We start from the raw sequence: 19,810 nt of genomic DNA, 5'->3' as shown, positions 1-19,810 counted from the left end.
TGATGGGCAGTGCATTTCAAAATTAGTTAATTTGGAAAATGTTTATGACTACATTTTTCTATTGTAATGAGTGAGATATAAGTGCTCCATGGATAATAGTTTTTTTTCTGGTATAATTTTTGCGAGATTTAGGTTAAAAAAAAAAACACAAAACAACATAATGAAGGATGCCTAAAAAATTTATATATGATAGAAGAGTCTTATCAAATTATTGAAACCATGGGATCAGATGAGTAGCATGGACATAGAAAAATCCATCAGGCTCTTGTAGGTATGGTCTGTTGATCAAAATTCTGTGTAGAGACTGGATTCATGTTAGAATAGGCTTTTATTTCAGCTTGTATTAACAGCATAATGATGACCACTATACTGCAGTGTTCAGTAAAAGTAATTTTATACTTACTGATTGTAGGTTTTTTGTGTAATTGCTTTTTTGGGGGGATTTTTTTTCCCTTCACTGTCTATATAATATGGTCAATCTATTAAGCATTTTATTAGAAAGGAGTGAGCTGTAGACATCTTTTGCCAGTTGCTAAGTACCTTTAATTCCTAATTTATTACAAAGCAAGCACTTCCATTTCGTTTTTCAGTTAATGATGATTTCTTGTAGCAAGGCTATTATTTGTATGGAAGAAACTGGGTCTGTACTCTTTTAATTTTGAAACATTAAAATCTATGCAGTAACAAAGCCTGGAAAACACTTGCAAAGTTGCCTGGTAGAAAAAAAAAGACATCCATGGCAAGGGCTGATCTGTGATCCAACCACCTTCCCAGTGTTCGATCTGTTTTCTGTATTCTAGTCCTTCCTTGACTTACAGACGTTACTTTTCAGATATTTGACAGCTACATTATAAAAGGAATCTAGATTTCTCTTTCTATTGCGATTTCCTGTTAGCACATTTAATTGTATTCACAGCTGCATTCATACATCTCATGTCAATGACGAGCCTTGACTGAGGTTGACTGAGATCTACTTACTCTGGCCAAGCTCTTCAGAATTTGGCTTAGGTGAACAAAGGCTCTTCCTCCCAGTAATCACCATTTCTTACATGTGATTTTAACTGAGGACTTTAATGGAAAGTGTAGGTTTCCTCCTGTTCTTTCCTACGTGGGTAAAGGCTTTCTCCTTAAGTTTATTTCTTTGGTGCTTGATAGAGCCTTTGTTCCTTTCAGAAGGTCTAGGAAAAGTGAAGCTATATTTTTACCACCTGAAAAAAAGGACAGTCAAGATAATACCCTGTCCTAGTACAACTACTGACAGGATACATAAAAGCAGACTTTGATCCTACCTTTTAGTCAATTCCCAACAAGCCAAGGCAAGGAGAAAGCTTCATGAAGAACAGGCAATTAAAGAAATGCATTACAATTGTCCCCTACGTAACTACCATAGAGAGCTGAGCACAAGCAGCGGAGAAGGTTAATAGGCAGACTTGCAAGGGTTTCAGAAAAGCTTAAGATTTTCACTGCTTGTTAAAAATTCATGCAAGCCAGCAAGGAGTGCATTCCCTCTTAGAAATAAGAGAGTAGACTTGCATCAAATTATTTATCATACCTGATCCAGAATCTTTTATCTAGTGATGCCTGAATATAACCATCTTTTAGTGGTTCAACGCACAGTTTCTACCTCTGTTCTTACTCAGTCCTTATTCAGGAAGATGTACATGTATGTCTAGAGTATAACTTACAAACCATTGTTAATCTAGAAGATCAATATCTCTGTGCTCAAACAAAAGCCCAATGTGAATCATTAGACAGTAAAAGCATCCAATTCTATATTTCTGTTTTGCATTTTCTATATATATAGGTCTTTTCTTTCATCCAAGAACAGAAAAATATCTTTACAGAAGTTAGTATTCCATTGAATTGGAATCTGTGTTTTTACCACCATTTCTACATTGGTACTGCATGTCTAAAAGCACACTAACTCATGTTTGATCTACATGCTCTCTTTTAGTGCATGCATAGATCTTCTGAACACTTTCCTACTTCTTCCTTTCTCTCTTTCTAAATTCTGAAACTTATTTCTGCTTTCTGAGTGCATTTCTGGATTAACTTTGGACTTGATGACATTTCTACAGAGGTGCTTTATGAATTAAGCTATTCATTCATCCCAACAAGCTAGGAGGAAAGGCATTATTAGATCCACTAACTGCTAAGCTTCCTCTCAAGAGATCTGTTACCAGTTAGTATTAAATACACAGAGTCATCACACTCCTCTGATTGTTTTCTGATCCAAATTGTAGAATCATGGTTGAAGTTGGAAGGGAGCTTAAAATTCTAATCCCCTGTTATGTGCAGGGTTACTTTCCACTGGGTAAGCTGCGCACAGCCTCATCTACTGTGACCTTGAACGCTTCCAGGGATCCACACGTTTTCTGGGCAGTCAGTTTTAGTGCCTCACTATATTCTGTGCAAAAATTTCTTCCTAATACCAGATTTAAATTTCCGCTTAGTTTAAAACCATTACCCCTTCTCCTATCACTACAATACCTGATAAAGAATCCCCGGGCAGCTTGCAGCCCCCCTTTAAGTGTTGGGTAGCCACTGTAACGACTCCCTTGAACTTTTTCTTCTCTAGTCTGGATGTCTCCAACTCACCCTCTGATCATCCTCATAGCCCTTTGCTTTACTGTTTTCTTATAAAAGTATTGCTATTTCTTAACAGTGCTATGTCTTCAACTTGTGTTTAGAAATATGAAGACTGGAAGCAATATACCAGACTTATTTTTATCCCTACATGTGTTACTACCTCCAATGGTAAGAAATTAGTAGATAAATTTCCTAATAATTTTTAGATCCTAAACGGTGTTCTTATCCAAGTGTTCCCCTCTCAAAATACTTCAAAGTGAAATAAATATAATTAGGTTATAGAGCTATAGCCTAGATATATTAATTTTGCATTTAACCTGCAGTCTAGATACTAAATTGAGTGAACTCATCCTTCCTAGCTTATATAAAAGAAGGTTACTTATTTTATAACTTAGTCATAATGTACAAGTTGTTCTGTTGGGAAAAATGAAAGAGGTAGATTTTCAAGAAAAATAGTGTAAGCAAGTCCAGCTGTTTTAAACTTAAATTAGAAGAGTTAAACTGGTGAAAAGGAACATTTGTTCAGTAATGAGAATTAAACTCATTACTGTGGATATGGCAGACAATACCTTGAAATGTTAATTTTATTAGCTAAATGCACTCCATTTCAAGTGGAAATGAACTGATATTCAGATATGATAGGATAATGTACTTAGATTTATCATTGCTGCTATTTTTCTTAGAAGGGGAGATTAAAAGTCAGGTTTCCCTGTCTGCATACAGTATTTAATTGTAAAGGCAAACCCTGAACATCTAATATCAAGAAAAAGTGTGCAAGGGAAAAATAGAACACTAACCTACCATTAAAATCAGACAATCCAGAAGTATGTAACTGAAAAGTGCTTTAGTATTTAAAATAAAAGGGAAAGGGAGTGATATAAAAAAATACCTAACAGAAGATCCCCATGGGGAGAAAAACCACCTTCAGAGAAGAAAGGCTATATTTATTTAAAAAAGTTTTTTTATAAAATCCAGCTGTTCTTGGGGTGGAGTTTCTTTTTCTGCCTAAACATACTCCAAGGATGCCAGAAGCTTCTGTGTCATCTTTGTGGATGCATCCACTAACTGTGCAGATTTGGGATTGTGGCTCCAGGCAGCAGCATTCAGTGAAGGATCTCTCCAGCGCTGTGCGGTGCACTGGACCTCAGAAACTGAGTCCCATGTCAGAGAGTGATAACAAGGAGACACACCACTGTGGGCAGTACATCTACACAGCATCAAATTTTAACAAAGACCTTTTAGGATGCATTTGGGACTATGCATGGAATGCCCTTGGAGGTGAACTGTTATTTTCACACCTGACCCATCCCTAGAACTTCTTGAAGCATCTGTTTACATCTATACTCCCCCTAAACACTGAATCCAAACCTTTACTGTTTACAGTTACTTTACTGTTACAGGCCCATTAGTACTAAGAATTTTAGAGAAAAAGAGGAAAGAATAAGAGCCACATTCACAGACAAGTTTGCTTTTAAAGGAAAATATCCAACAGGTAGAAGCCAGAGTTGGAGTTCACAGTGTTACTTAGATGTAAATCAGAATTGGTATTAGCTTAAAACCAAACCAACAAACCCCAAACAAACAAACAAACAAAAGAAAAACAACTTGAAAATATTTAAGAATTCAGGCATTTATGAAATTGTCATAAAAAATGTTTCCCTGGTCCTTAGATAACAAAACAAAGGGGATCTGCTTTGTCATTAAGGAAGTACTAGCTTTTGAGCCAGAAAGTGGAAAATAGTAGTGTATTTCTTTTTTTTCATATTATGCCTCTAGAAATTCTAAATCTGCAAGTAGGAAGGCCCACATTTCCCCTGAGGGAGATCTTTATATCCACTGTGATGATAAAAAAGGATATAATTCTGAAAGCATCACAGCAACCGATCGGTAAGTGAGAACCATTTCCAATTAGATTCTTTTGGCCACAGATTGTTTTAAACTTTGACTGGGCATCTCCTCTTCCTAATGAAATATAAAGTGATTCACTGTTGAGAGGAAAATTCCTCTCACAGCTTTAGAACTCATTTTTTTAGAATCTTTCCAGCCTCTCTCCTCCTTTCTCCCCGCCTTAGGTATTTAATTTTTGCCCATTCACAAACATCTTTACTACAGATGAATTTTTCTTCTTAGCTACTTTCTTTCAGGGCTGAAATGAAAGTTGACTTTCATTTACACAAATGCAGAAGTATCACTAAATAGTCAAAGGGTGAAATATGTGGGTTTTTTGTTTGTTTGTTTGTTTTTTAATGTTTCAGTGTTTTTTTTATTGTTATTTTTTTGTCCTGCAGGTTTGGTGGTTGTGAGAATATCCCTTACAGTTAATTTCCACCAGATTAGTAGAAGCTGTAATGATACATTCATAGTGCTTCTTCAGAGAAAAAAAAATTACAGTTTAGAGTGGAAGAATAAAATAACACACATTTCTTGCTTCATGCCACTGTAGGGATAGACTCTGATCTCTGAAGCCAATAGCCAGTATGGAGCTGTAGTGTTTTTTTTTTTTTACTTTCTTCTTTTCCTATTTTAGAATGAACATTTGTTTTTGCCCATGATGTAACTACCTGCGTGAGTGCATGCATTCTTGAAATACGCTTGGCTGTATGCTTATGAATTCATATGTGAATGTAAAATACAGTTATAAAATAAATGAGTGAAATGCTTTTGTCCAAAACTTTTGTGTTCTTTCATGGTTTCCTTAAAGACACTTTTTTTTTTTTTTTTTTTTTTCCATAAGAAGGGAATAAAGTTTTGAGTTGAAAGGCTCATGACTGTAGCTGACTTGTCGGTGAACAAAGCATCGAGTCACTGGTGCATTAAAAGCATCTTTGTCATAAATACTAAGGGGTTTTGAAAATTCTTGTTTTTACTTGACTGAAGAAAGAAAGAGCAAACTCTAGGATCAAAATACTGTTTTTGTCTCTTATGAAACAAGATCTCAGAAGACCTCACAAGATTTTCCATGATGTTTTAGTGTGCTGGATGTTGTCTCTTTTGAGCATTCAAAGTATAGTGTTATTTAGATTACTTATTTTTTTACTTTTTCCCTCAGTTACCTTACACCAAAAAGTATTTACACTGTTGGCTGAGGAATTGACCATGATGAGTAGATTAATTGTTTGTTGGGTATCTGGTGAGTTTATGAGAAAGAAAAAACCCTAAGCATTTAGGATATATCCTTAATGCAGATAATTGGTGACTGCAACAAAAGAGGCATAGTGAAATGAGATTTAACTAAATTTGGGAATGAATAGCAGTGAAAGTGTTTCAGCATGGACTTCAGTGCAAGCAGTAGAACCTACAAAGAGCTTGGGTTGTAATACATAAAGCTGAACTACCTTGAAGTCTTTATAAAACCACATTGGTGTCCATATTGTTTTTTTGGGTAGCTAAATGAAAGTAGCTCTAGAAAGAATTGCATGGCTGCATTCATACCTCTCAGTTGCAGTAATTTTAGATTAAGGAAAATGCTTACATTTTGAACAAATATCGCTTGTGAAATTTGATCTTCAACTTGTAACTCTATGTTCTTAGGTGCTAATCCCTCTTCATTCCTAATCTAGAAAACTATTCTTAAGAGCATCTGGGTATACAAAAAGAATGACAATATGCTGATTGTTGTTTAAATAATGGTTCCTAAAAGTTCCTAATTATCATAATCAGTGAAAGTGTGAAGCAAAGTAGTCACCTTATTTTTCTGTTATATTCAGGTTGTTTTTTTCCATCCAAAATTATCAAATAATGAACTCTGCTTAGAAGGAAAGTCTTCAAGGATTCACTGTTTCTTCTCACCAGAACTTGAGTGTGGAGTACCATGTTTGCAATTTTTCCAATTACCTTCAGATTGAACACAATTCTTGCCAATTGGAACAGATTTTCATTACAGACAGGTCTAGGGAAGAACTGGAAGAGGAGGAGAAATCCAATTGATTTTCCTCATGTTCTCATGCATGATGTGGTAATGTCAGAAATGTACAGTCTGCTATCAGACAGAGGCTGTTTCTGCCTGTGACAGCGCCCTGCTTGCCTCACAAGATAATTTCTTCTGATGAGGCTTTTTTCTGAGTCCCTGGCATCTGTTCTGCTCATTGGAATCAGAACTTCTATGTCTTCGCATATTTCTGCAATGTCTTTTGGAAGGTTTCCATAGACTCGCCTTTCTGTTTTCTTGGCCTAGTGACCAGTGACATATAATTCATCTTAAAAAATTAAATCTACACTTGTAGGCATCTGAGGATGTCCTGCCAGGACCCAGGTGGGACTGGGTCCTGGCTATTAATCTTCAGCTTTTTCAGGAAATAGTTGATGTGTGATGAAGCTTACAGTGAGTTACTGTGAGCCAGGTGAGGTATGTCTTCTAATTCTAGGAATGAAGACAAAGCAAGCGTGTACCTTGATCACTTCCCCTTCCATGATAATAGGGCTAAGTACATAAATGAGAAGATAAAATAAATTAGAGGGTAAATTGGTTCTGAATGGTGTGGTTGTGGTCCCATCGTGGAACACACTTGAACTGAAAAGTCTGACATCACTTTTTTTTGGTGTAATGACAGTGCCTATTCCTAGTATCTCCTCTGGTTGATCCATAGTGTAGTGCTGGATCCTACCCGGAGAATTAGATAAAATGGCCCCTGTTGTTACATTTAGCTTAATCTTTCAGTTTTTAATTTAGAAAATTCATTTGTTAGTGCTAGTTTTCTAGCAAGTCTCACTATTTTCCAAACACATGTTCACTTCTTCTGACACCCACCTCCACACACTTGAGTATTTAATGGTTTACAATTAGCATGCCATCTTGTGACTACAGAACCCCTGAGAGGTAAAATGAATATTTATCATTTTAAAATGAACACAAGTTTAACCATCAAAATGATGTAAGTACTACGTTTACCTTTCATTTGACTTTTTTTCCTTACTGGAATCAGTGTAGGAAAGGAAAGGTAAACGCCTATTGATCCATCATGCTGACAGTATCTTCAAAATATACCAGTTTTCCTTTGGTGATATCCTATTTCCCACCTGTATTATACAGGTGTATACCTGTAAGCAAGTCTAGCCTAGCAGGGAAAAATTTAGAGTGCTTTTTTTTTTTTGTCACAGTGGAGGAAATGACTCAACATATTACTGTAGATGGGGGCTGCTTATGTCTTGGTTTTTAAAGCACAAGAGTTATGAGCTGTTGACTGTGGTGCTGAGTGGGTGGACTGAACTATGGATTATGAATGGGCAGAGAATGCACTGAGCCCAATTTCCAGCTCTCAGCTCTGCTTTCCTTCCTTTCATGGTTCCCTGGCCCTAGGTGCTGGATATCACACCGAATAGCTGTTAGACAGAAGGCAGATAGATAGTTATCATCATAGTGTTCATATTAACTGCTTTATTCCTCACATCAAGCTCTGGGATGACTGAGTAATGCCTTAGTTTTGCAGATCTGAAAACAGACGATACCGATTGTGTGCTAAATCTATTTTATTTTCCTTGGAGGAGGTGAAGAACCACCATTCATCAGTGCTATCTTCATGTTTTTAAACTGTTTGGAAAACCCTCAATTTCATCTACTCTTTCATATATTATTAAAGATACAAGAATGGTTACAATCACCAGTCCATATTCCTACTAGAACTAACTGAAATGAGTCTGTCTGGCTGATTTCCTTGGTCACAATAGTGCCTTCTAGTGAAAATCTCTCTGAAACTTACTTATAATCCTTTTCACTGACCAGGTTTGAATACTGCTTTTCCTTTCAGTAACTAAACAATTAGCTTTCATTTCTTCATACAAACATCAGGCAAGTTATAATTTTAACTAAGGGAAATTTGAAGCAAAGTAGTTCTGTAGGTAGATCTCTGGAGATTGAAGGATACCAAACATTTGGAAACAGATCTTTGGCTTTTTGACTGCAACCGCCTTTTAGTTGCTGGAAGTTATAGTACATGAATACACACTGCTAGAAAGGTGTGTATAGAAGCCAGCAACAGGAACAAGCAGTCATCTTGCCAAATCAGTGAGAAAAGCTGACAGGGTGAAACACGTAGGCATGATTTGTTTTTATGATTCAGAGCCATAAATCCTCCATTGGCGCTTGGTGCCTGAACTGTCTGTCCTTTGACACCTGTGAAACAAATGATAAATATATTGCTATCACATACAAGTCACCTGTTCTCAAGCCTTCTTTCAACTCAATTTGGGAAGATCTTTGTTCACCTGTAACCTAAATACTAGATTTAGAACCTGTCCTCGGTACCTTTGCTAGCTATTTTGGAGCTAGCTCTAATTACTCCTTATACAGTCTTCTGCCTCCTATGAATCCTATTCTAGACGCTCTGCTCTCTGTGTGTCTGGGCATCTAGCCCAGGCTGTAGATTTCAAAGGCAGCAGGGTGCTGAGAGGTTAGGCACTGTAATGTTTTAAGTACCTTTGTGGATCTAGCATTTCTTCGTTACCTGAAAACTGATACTCTCTTATTTGTTTGAGCAACAGTTGCGTATGCAATATATAGTTATGAGCATATGCAGAATGTTTCGTATGCTTGAGATAGTTTATACAATTAATTACAAACGCAGCAACAAGGCTGAAGTACATTTTATTTTGTTTCTATTAGTACTTAACACATTCTTCATTGAGAGAAGCTGAGATGCACGATACTGTTGTAATTGAACTTGCTGCTGCAATGATGGAATTGTATTTCTTCTACAACATTTTGATTGAAAATAGCTTTTTTTTGAGATACTGCAGTTTTTCATCACTTGATATACATTTCACACACCTTGTAGATGGCAGTATACAGTACATTACATGTACACATTTTGCAATATTTACACTTGAATTTCATGTGGAGAAAATGTTCTGTTTTTTCTTTTTCTTTTTCTTTTTCTTTTTTTTTCCTAAGGGCCATTCCATGAACAGAAATTGTTGAAAAATATACTCTCAAAATTTATGAGGTAACAAATTGGTGCTTTATATCATTTTTTAGGATCTGTTTTTCTTCTTGTGCCCGACTGACTTTGTTTTGTTTTCCAGTTTGCATTGTTTTCCAGTTTTTCATTTTGCAGGATGCTTGCTGCATATTTCCCTTGCATTTCATTTTCATATTTCACTGACAGATTGGAAGCCCCCTTACTTGAGAAAGAGGTTGCAGTAAAGAGCTTTTGAGCGTGTATTGCCTTACCTTAATATCAGTTTAGAAAGTTTACTAAAGCTTTTCGTAGTATGATTTAGAGATATAAATATCATCTCTGAGTTCATTTGTTAATTAACAATTTAGAGTTTTCAGTGATAGCTCACACCTCTTAAATAATTAAGCTAACTTAATTATGAATGTTAGCAGTTTGAAGAAATCTGTATCTATTCAATCATAGATTAACACTTCAAATTCTGTATTTGATTCTGTAACCAGAGTATTGCTAGCCTTGTATTCTCAGCTGAAAAAGCAGAACTGTTTTATAGTTCCTGACTCAAAAGAACCACATTCTGAACATATGATAACTGTTAAACTGCAAGTTTGTGCTTAAATGCAATCTTGTGGCAAGTTTGGCTTCTCAACTGTGACAAATCAGAGTAGTTCTGTGGAGTGCAGTCCAGCTGAGCCACGACTCAGCGCTCATGGATCTGGCTCAGCATGTTGTTTTAATTTCTATATAAAAAATAAAATAATAGCTAACTGAGCTGTAATCTTTAATTCAGTATTAACTGTGCACGTTTGTAAAAGGTATTCTTCAAAATGCATAACTAAGGTAACTTTTGGCTGGCTGTGCTGCCTTTTATCAGGTGAGCAACTTGCTTGCTTTGCCTGCCTGCCTGCTCAACAATTCTTCCCTCCCGTCCTCTCTCCTCTTTCCTCTCTTCCTCTCTCCTCTCCCTTTTTTTTTTTTTTTTGGTCCTTGTAATTTCTTTCAGGAGGTGTTTGCATTGCTCAGTCACTCAAAATTCCTCGGGAACCAAGACCAGGAGAATTTGAAAAGATCATCAAACGCTTATTAGAAACTCCAAATGCTCGAGCGGTGATCATGTTTGCGAATGAAGATGATATTAGGTGACTGTTTCTTAATTTTGTTTGTTGAATATGTTTTCTCTTCACAAATTTGCACAATTGACTGTAGAAGAATAGAGTAGAAAGGGGGGATTTAAATATAAACCAGTGAAAAAATGGTTGGAAATTTGCTGTATAAGTAATTCAGTTGCAGTCAGACATTGCTCTGTTCCTTTGTATCATGGAGAACTGGAATCTTAGAATAATCTAGGTTGGAAAATACCCTTAAGATCATCAAATCCAACCATCAGCCTAACACTGCCAAATTCCATCTGTAAACCATGTACCTTATCACCATGTCCGTACTGTTATGTACCTCCAAGGAAGGCAACTCCTCCACTTGCCTGGGCAGCCTGTTATAATGCCTAGCCACCATTTCTGTGCATGAATTCTTCCTCATTCTAAGCCTCCCTGGTGCAGTTGGGAGCTTTTTTCTCATATTGTATCTCTTCTCACCTAAGAAAAGAGACTAACGCTCTCCTTGTTGCAACCTCCTTTTAAATAGTACTGGAGAGTGATGAGGTCTTTCCTCAGTCTCCTTTTCTCCAGACTAAACAGCCCTAGTTCTCTTAGCAACTCCTCATAAGTCTTGGTTTATCAAGAGCTTCATTGCTTTTCTCTGAATGTGTTTGAGCAAATCAATAATCTTGCAGTAAGGGGCCCTAAACTGAACACAGTATTTAAGTTGTCTAGCCAGTGGCACATAAAAGTCTGTCACTTCTCTAATCCTTCTGGCCAGACTATTTCTGTTACAGACCAGAATGCTGTTGGCCCTCTGAGCACACTGTTGGCTTATTTTCTGCTGGCTGTTGACCTGTACCTAGAGGTCCTTTTCTAATGGGCAACTTTTGAGCCACTGTTCCCTGAGCCCATGGTGCTGCATGGAGTTGTTTGGACTGCAGCAGCTGACACTTAACCTTGTTGAATGCCATACTATTGGATACACCCCATTGATCCAGCCTGTCCAGATCCCCCCATAGAGCCTTCCTACTCTTAAGCAGATCAGCTAACTTGGTGATGTCTGCAAACCTAGTTAGGGTACACTTGATTCCCTCATCAGATTAATTGATGAAAATATTAAACAAAACTGGCTGCAGTACAATACAGGTGGAGCCCTGGGGAGCACCACTTATTACTGGCCTCCAGTCAGATTTAACTCCATTCACAGCAACCCACTGGGAATGTCTTCTAGTCATTTTTTTACCCAGTGAGTCTATTTCCAGTTCCTAACTAAAAGTACAGCTATAATAGATTGTTTTGTAACTGAAAAGGAAGAAACCAGTAAGAATGCTAGAAAACTATGTCTAAAAATGAAAAAAAATTAAAAGGTATAGCACTGTAGGTTGAGTTCAGTACACTAGTTGTTAAGCATATTTGAGACCTGCCCAAATCAGAGCCTATTTGGCTTATATGAGCTTACTTATGGGATTCTAAAATTCTTTGTACATGCAGTTTATTTAATTAGGCATTTGTTTATTTATTTACAGGCGAATACTGGAAGCAGCCAAAAAAGCTAATCAGTCTGGACATTTCCTATGGATTGGCTCAGATAGTTGGGGGTCAAAAATTTCACCAGTTCAGCATCAGGAAGAAATTGCAGAAGGAGCAGTAACCATCCTACCTAAAAGAACCTCTATAGATGGTAGGAATGCAATGGGATGAAACCCAGTTCTCCAATAATGTTCAAACATCCTAGCTCTCTTAAAAATATAAATTAAAAAATATATATGTGTCTTCCTGGAGCTCAAGGAAAGCTATGCAAATAAATATTTGGAGTTGACTCTACCAATATTCATTTAGTGCCTCTGTTGACTTCACATGGGATTAAGTCCTTGAATTCAGTGTACATCTGTCCACTTGGGATTTGGTAACATAAAGATTTCTAGATCTTGATTTTTCTATTTATTAGGAGCTTAGTCAAGTTAAGAATTTAAGTTCTGCAGCATTCAGCTTTTAACGTTCCACTTCCTTGCCCTCAAGTTAGACCACAATCTTAGGTACCTAATTTTCTTATCAGGGCAGGTGTAGAGTTAAATGTCTCCAAGCACTGAGCAGACTACCAGAAGAAAACTGAGGCTGTCTGAAATCTTTCTGTTCTCTGCACATGTGCAAAACTTCAACTAGGTGAAGTTTCCATTCCCTCAGGGATAGAGCCCGGAGGGATTTTTTTGTTCAAAAAGATAAGTGATTATTTAGTTAGGGAACTGAGGAAGTTTGTTTGAATGGCTTTTGTTTGCTTTGAATATAGCTCAAAGCCAAGGAGATGTTGAATCTGCAATTAAGCAGTTTTATAATGGTCTAATAACTACAGCACATGTGGAGGAGAGTTTCTTAACAATAGTCTGGTGATTCTTAGTGCAAAAAAAGAAGAGCAACAGATGGATGTTAATGAATTGGCTCATTCTCATGGGAGGAGATGCATCTAGGATCTGCTTTCCTCTCCTAAACTTCTTATAAATTTTTCTTTAATAAGTCACTGTATTAACAAAGTTTATCATGTGGAGTATGAGACACTTTTCTGGCAAGTGGAGATTGTTTCTTTGTACCACCTGCTGCGGTAACGGCCATATTAAGTCCTGGACATAAGTGCTGTAAGCTGGGAAAAGATTAGAAAAATGGCACTATAGATACTGTTTGGAGAATTTACATTGATGGAAGTATTTATGAAGAGCTTAATCCTATTGGTATGTTGGTCATGATTTTATTAAATCTCCTGGATTGATGGAGTAATACTGGTGCAGAATCTAATCAGATTAAGGGGGAATCTTTAGTTTCCCAGCTTGGTGGGCAATTTATGTGACTTGGAAGACTTCAGGTTCAACAGAAAGGTACTCAGTGAATTTAGGTGGCCATGAAAAGAAATTTATTTGAACCTTGGCACTTGAGTCACTTTGTCTAATTTCTTGTAGGTAGCTAATTCTTTATTTGGTCATCTGTTGTATTAAAAATTAAGTTCCCTTAGCCATCTGCATGGCATTATTTTTTATTATAGAATTCTGCTGTATATTTAGAGATGCTGTAACTGCTGAGGGTATTTAAAAATATATTTTTCTACGGCAAATATGGAATAGTAATAAATATGCTAGTATTTATTTCTTAGATATGCACATAAAATATTATTGTAAATAGTACCTACAGTTTTTTCTTGTTATGAAATTCATACAAAATGCATTATAATCTTTAAATGACTATCTGTATGCTGTTCGATATTTAAATGCCTTTTTCTCTCTTTCTTAAATGTAGGATTCGATAGATATTTTCGGAGCCGAACACTTGCCAACAATCGAAGAAACGTATGGTTTGCAGAATTCTGGGAGGAGAACTTTGGATGCAAGTTAGGATCCCATGGAAAAAGAAATAGCAACATCAAGAAATGCACAGGTAACTGTGATAGTAAAACATTATAAGTCACTTATTGGAGTGCTGGAAAGGGACAGCTTCCTGTTAGCCTTTATTGTGTCTCCCTTCAGTTCTCCTATACAAACCTGCACTGTCATAAAAAGTGTGACATTTTTCTCAAACCCAAAGAAAAGTTTCATGGGCAATATTTGAGAAAGTTTGTAGTTAATTTGTGCAAATCCAATGAAGGTACAGATTTTCTTAAAGACCTATGACTGTGGTTCAGTTCCATTCCTGTTTTCAGTGACCTTTTCTCTCACCCCATGTACAGTTGTCTGTATGCATTTTGTAGAGAACAGGTACATCACAGCAATTTTCATATTATTATCCCTAGAAAACACAGAGCACAAATTAAATTACTTTTGAACTACCGAGGTCTTGATGGTAGGTCAAGTCATGAACTCCTTATTTAGTTTACAATCTGTGAATGAGGATGGAGTAAAAATCAAATCAATATGTCCTTAATACTTGTCCTTATGTGAAAAGGACAGGATTCTGTATTGTTTTATGAAGCTGAATGTCCCTATGAAGTTTAAACAAAATTCGTATGTAACTGGAACTGGTTTTCTCAAACTTGCTTGTTCAGGCATCATGGTAAGACACATTAGTCATGAAAGATAATAGGGCAGTCACATTAGTAACTTTGAGTTTTGTCTCACCTGGAGGCTGGCTTTTTGTTGTCCCTTGCAGAGCTTTCTATATATTTGTTACCTTTAATCTTCTGTGACTACAGCAGGCTGTTTATTTCCATATATGTGTATATTTCTGGTGTCACTTGCTTAATTGCTGCTGTTACTACCAGTACTGGCACGGACCTCTGTCTCTAACTAGTAGTACCAGCAATACTAGTTTTCTGAACTGTACGTTATCCATGTACCTTGATTTTTGATGCAGTGTTTTCTTTCATCAAACATTATTTTTCATATGGAATGTGAACATTTTTGTTTGCTTGCTGTTCCAGCATACAAAGATTTGAAAATGAAGCAAAGATATCACAGCGTACTCTTTTAAAAAACTGCACTGAACTTTGGATCTGACAATATTCATGTCATCCCTTCAGAGAACCAAACCTCAGTGATTAAAATAGATAGCAACAATTGTAATTATGATTTAAGGGAGTATGGTAAGAATTAAATGAAATTTACTTCCATTAACCTCAAAGAACATTCATATTTGATTCCACTCTAACTGAAAATTCTGAAGAAGTCTCCTTTACATATAGCAGAGTGTATGTGTATATAGACAGTTCTTCATGTTTGTATACATAAACACATGGAAAGCTGACATTAAATAAAGTTGCTTACTCTACCATTTTAACATGTGCAATGTGAGTCTCAAATTCCAATCTGACATAATGAAATATAGTTTTACTGAGATTTGTTTCCCCATAGCATTTCTTCAAGGCATGTATTTATCACGCAGTTTTCAGTTTTTGAACAGTAAAGTGTGGTCCTTTAATAAAACATCAACAAAAATGTTAATTAAAAAACCCCTTCATGCACATCCTTTTACAGTTACAGTAGTCTCTCCTTCTGTTTTGTATGGTTAGCATTTTAACTGCTCTGCCAACCTAATCAGCCTTTAACTGCCTATAATAACTGACTGCACTGCTAAAAATAAAGATGGAAGAAGAGTTTCCAAAAGCATGTGGAAGCCTGTGTAAATCAGTCTGATTTCAATTTGCTCTATCAAACTGAATTATTAATTTCTCTGAAAAAAATCTCAGCACAGTGTAAGAGATCTTTATCTGGAAACTTTACAGATGCATTACTTGTTTTCTCTTAACTAACCTATTTGAAAGTATAATTGTACACCTACAATATCAATAGAAGGAGATTTACTTGTGTATATATGTTTATATATATATAAAACCCTATTCTGAGGAACGTATAAAACAAATTTAAAATTTCAGTAGCAGGCTGTGCATCTTCTGAAGGCGAAGTGCACTGCTCTCTATTTAGTTTGGGTAGCAGTTTCATTCTCAAAAAATCTCTCATAAAGTAAGGTTTTTTCTTCAGTGAGATCTTTGAAAAGTTTAAAAAATCAGCACAGATACAATATAGATGTTATGCAATTTACTAGTCAATATTTTTCAGTTGTACCACAATTCTCAAAAGGTGCTAAGGTTTAAGAGGGACTCTTCCACACACAGAAGGAGTTGCGTGCCCCTCTACTTTGTGCAGCTTGTGTGTGGTGACCAGTACATATAGGCATGAAAAGTAGAAAGACCAATTATTACTTTGTCTTCCTTTTCCATTTGCCATTTTTTTGAGTCTTATGTGAAATGCTGCTTATGAATGTAACATATAAATCCTTTGCAGAAGAATTTTTGACTTTTTATTCACGTTTATAAAATGTCTATTGCTATTTTGTCTAAGTACAATAGTACGAAGTAAAGATTACATTAGCAAGATTGTGCTTCTTCAGTAATAAGCAAGAGCTAAGATGGTTGTTGAATCTTTGTGACCCATCACATCATTTGGATAGGTGAGACTTTGAGGACTGTTGTACTTACGTTAATTGTTCATTACTTTCCTTTTGACTTTAACTCAAAATTATGAAAATTTGATCAAATTAAACACATTTGGTCCTCCTGTAGAGGACCAGTTCCCGCCCTTACTCCTGAAAATACAGAGGAATTCCAGAAGATTCAAGTTGTATTTGGCTAATGTGCAAAAATATTGCTCAGTAAGTCTGAAGGCCATCACATCAGGCGACCTAACATATGCTGAACATTCATTGATTTAATTCCGTCATTTCTCTTGCTGTTATCCATTTTGTTATTTTGTTATTTCATCAGATAGTTCTTTCAAATCTCTTTATAATATATCCAGTGGATTGTCACTTCTCAATCTAGCTGTCAGATGTAAGATTCAGCTACAAACCATGTCATTTTAAAAAGCTGCTTATTCTATTATGAAAAGGAAATTGTTGATGTACTCCCTAGACATCTTTGTTTCTCTATAGTTTTATTCATAAATAGGAATTCAAGTCTTGTATTCTGTTGGGAAATGTATCAATTTTGGATTTAGAATGTTTTATAAAGTTATGAGTCATATTCCACTCCACAGTAGTTTAGTGTACGTTGCCATACGAAATTTGATAAAATTGCTGGCAAGTTGGAACACTTGCAGTGTGCAAATGTACGTGCACACATGTGTGTGTGTTCATTAGTGACTTATGGGCTCAGAAATTCTAATTCCAGCTCAGACCTCTGCAAAACAGACATAACCTAGTGAATGAATTGTTGCTTCAAGTACAATTTTATCTGAATTTTGGAACTGCACCTTCTAAAGTATAGCCTCAGAAAACCAGCAAATGATGTTACTAATGATATAGCTTAGATCTAACACATGTAAGAATGTCATCCATATGAAATCCTTGTTCCCGGGAGGCAACAAGAATTTACGCTGTTATTCCCAGTACCTGCTTATCCTCCTTGAAAAGATTATAGTAAAAGGAAGTCAATAGTTAAAATGTTAAATGTTGCGTTCCGTTCTTCACCGGTTTGCTCTTCTCCTCTGCCACAAACAAGTCCTTGCTGTGATGGGAAGATGTGCTCTGTACAAACCTGACTCCTGTATACCCCTCTTCAGGTAGGAAGGATATCTTTTGTTTTCCATGATAAGGAACTCATAATCCTGTCTGTTGAGGGGAATGAATAATTGGTTTAGTTTTGTATACGCATCTTTGTCATTATTCAGGCATTTGTATGTATGCAGAGCATTTATAGATAGATAAATAGATAGGTAGTAGATATATTTGCTACCTGACCAGATATTCATTCAAATAAAACAATAAGAAATAGTTCGGATCTTAAAAAGAATGTTAGCTGCATAATTGTCAGTGTCCTTGGATTTGGCCAGACAGGCTGAGCTGCTTGTTACTAATGTCTATAGGAGGTTACTCATCTTTCAGACTTGTTGCTTGCTGTCCAAACATATAAGTACTGTTCTGCCAATGGAAGAATTTGGAGGTGAAACTTCATTAGCAAAATTGGCAGTAGGCATGTTAAAGTGATTGAAAAGAAACTCCACTGACCACAGGTTAGTGGTCAGAGGACGTGATACATTTTCTTCTGATCTGTTGCCTGGGGAGTTGGACAAGGAGAGAGTGACTTCTTCAAGGTACCTTTTCCACCCAGGTACCCTATGACCATGTCTGTGTTACCAACTGATGCAAGGCAAAGCAGTTTGTTGTGAGTGTCAGAGATCCTCATTGTGTTCTTTCAGACAATTTTACTTCAGATTGGCTGTAGTTCTTTGATCTGAAGGGCTATACCTGTATTCCCACTGCTTGTTCTTATTTTTTTCTTCTGGAAGGAACTGAGATTGGATGCAGTGAAACTGCTCTGCCATGTGAAAGTGGAGACAGTCAGGAAATTTGTTCCAGAAATGTGTTCCTTAGCCAAATTAAACATGAGTGTAGCTGCACTCAAGGAATTGAGCAGGTAGAGTTGAAGACATGGGGAAGAAAATCCCCTTCTAATGTTTCCAGAGAGTCTGCATGACAAGGAAAAACACCTCCTCATGGCATTGATTCCTCCAAGTAAGTCAGAAAGATATACAGTCTTCTCTGTGCTCAATGAAAAAGAAAAAAAAAAGACTGGACTTTGTCCTTACTTGCAGAAGACTATTAACTACAAATGACCATCATATTATTCCACTGATTAGCTATTCTGGAGGGAAAAAAGCCTATTTAGTATGTAGTGCAATATTTGTAGTCTACCTTTTTATATTCCAGGTATATGCAGTAATTCAATATATATATTTAAAGTTTACATACTTTCTGAGTAGATCCCCAAAAAGGTAGCTTGTTTGTCCTGTTTAATGACTGCAGAAAAATGTCATCTACATATATGCAGGAATACAGACTGACTTCTATTATAGAATATATGTACAGAGCTGCCTACCAAACAACTTCTTTATTTGTTAATACTTAATTTGCAAGTTTTGCAACAAATTAAGAAACAAGGGAAAATAAAGTAGTAAAATAAAGAGAATTATGTGATCTTTCTATTGTGATATTTCTAATGATTAATTATGTTTGATATCTTGAAAGTTTCAACTTATCCAGATGTTAGATACCACCAATATCCTAAATAAATCTACCTATGTTACAGTTCTACAATAAATTTGTCATATTATTAGTATAGGTAAAATACGTGTTTCATAATTTCATGAAGCAACAATGAAAATACTTAGCATGAACTGCTTTTAGATCATGAATATTTTCAATATATTGATGATAACTTATCCACCTGTACAATCAATTTCATTTATAAATAATTGGTCACCTTTTGAGAAAAGGAGTTCAAATTGGTCATCTGTAAACAGAAGCAGATGTTCTTCAATGTACTGAGTAGAATTTTATTGCAAAAATAAACCTAGCAAAATCAATGGGGCATATGTAATGGGCTCTGGAATAAATCAGCGTAGAAAAGGAGGTCACAATTTGGTTTTTAATGGAAAAGCATATCCATTAAATGTACCAGTTATAGTTCAATATTTCCAGAGTCTCATTTCCAATATTTGAGATAAGTATTTTTGTATGATACGTTCTTAGGAAAGGTCAGGTGGAAGTCCAAGCGTTCTCATTTTGTGTTACAATCAGTGCCCAGGGGAGGAGAGGTATATTTGTTATGTTGAACTTACACTGGTTAACTGCATGGCTGGACATAAAGATATTGATGCAGATTCTAGCTGTCAACTAGTATTTGTTCAGGGCTCCCTTGGGTGGAGCTCATGAGCTCACATGGAAAGATTTAACCAGTTGTTTAATTTCTGACTGGTAACC

At 36.1% G+C, this 19,810-nt stretch overlaps 1 protein-coding gene across 1 annotated transcript in view; it reads left to right on the top strand.

The window, feature by feature from the left end:
* GRM8 (glutamate metabotropic receptor 8) overlaps positions 1-19,810 on the top strand; it is a gene marked incomplete at both ends in the record, with an annotated part of 321,520 nt that overhangs the window by 138,368 nt on the left and 163,342 nt on the right. Inside the window, 3 exons of the mRNA XM_079548285.1 lie at positions 10,483-10,618; positions 12,103-12,257; positions 13,859-13,996. Of these exons, the coding sequence (XP_079404411.1) occupies positions 10,483-10,618; positions 12,103-12,257; positions 13,859-13,996 (429 nt within the window). The remainder of the gene's footprint in view (positions 1-10,482; positions 10,619-12,102; positions 12,258-13,858; positions 13,997-19,810) is intronic.

Source organism: Tetrao urogallus, assembly GCF_951394365.1.
Source record: "Tetrao urogallus genome assembly, chromosome: 1".
Taxonomy (NCBI): Eukaryota; Metazoa; Chordata; class Aves; order Galliformes; family Phasianidae; genus Tetrao; species Tetrao urogallus.
The sequence above is the reverse complement of the archived record's forward strand: the minus strand, read 5'-3'. Positions and strand labels throughout refer to the sequence as shown.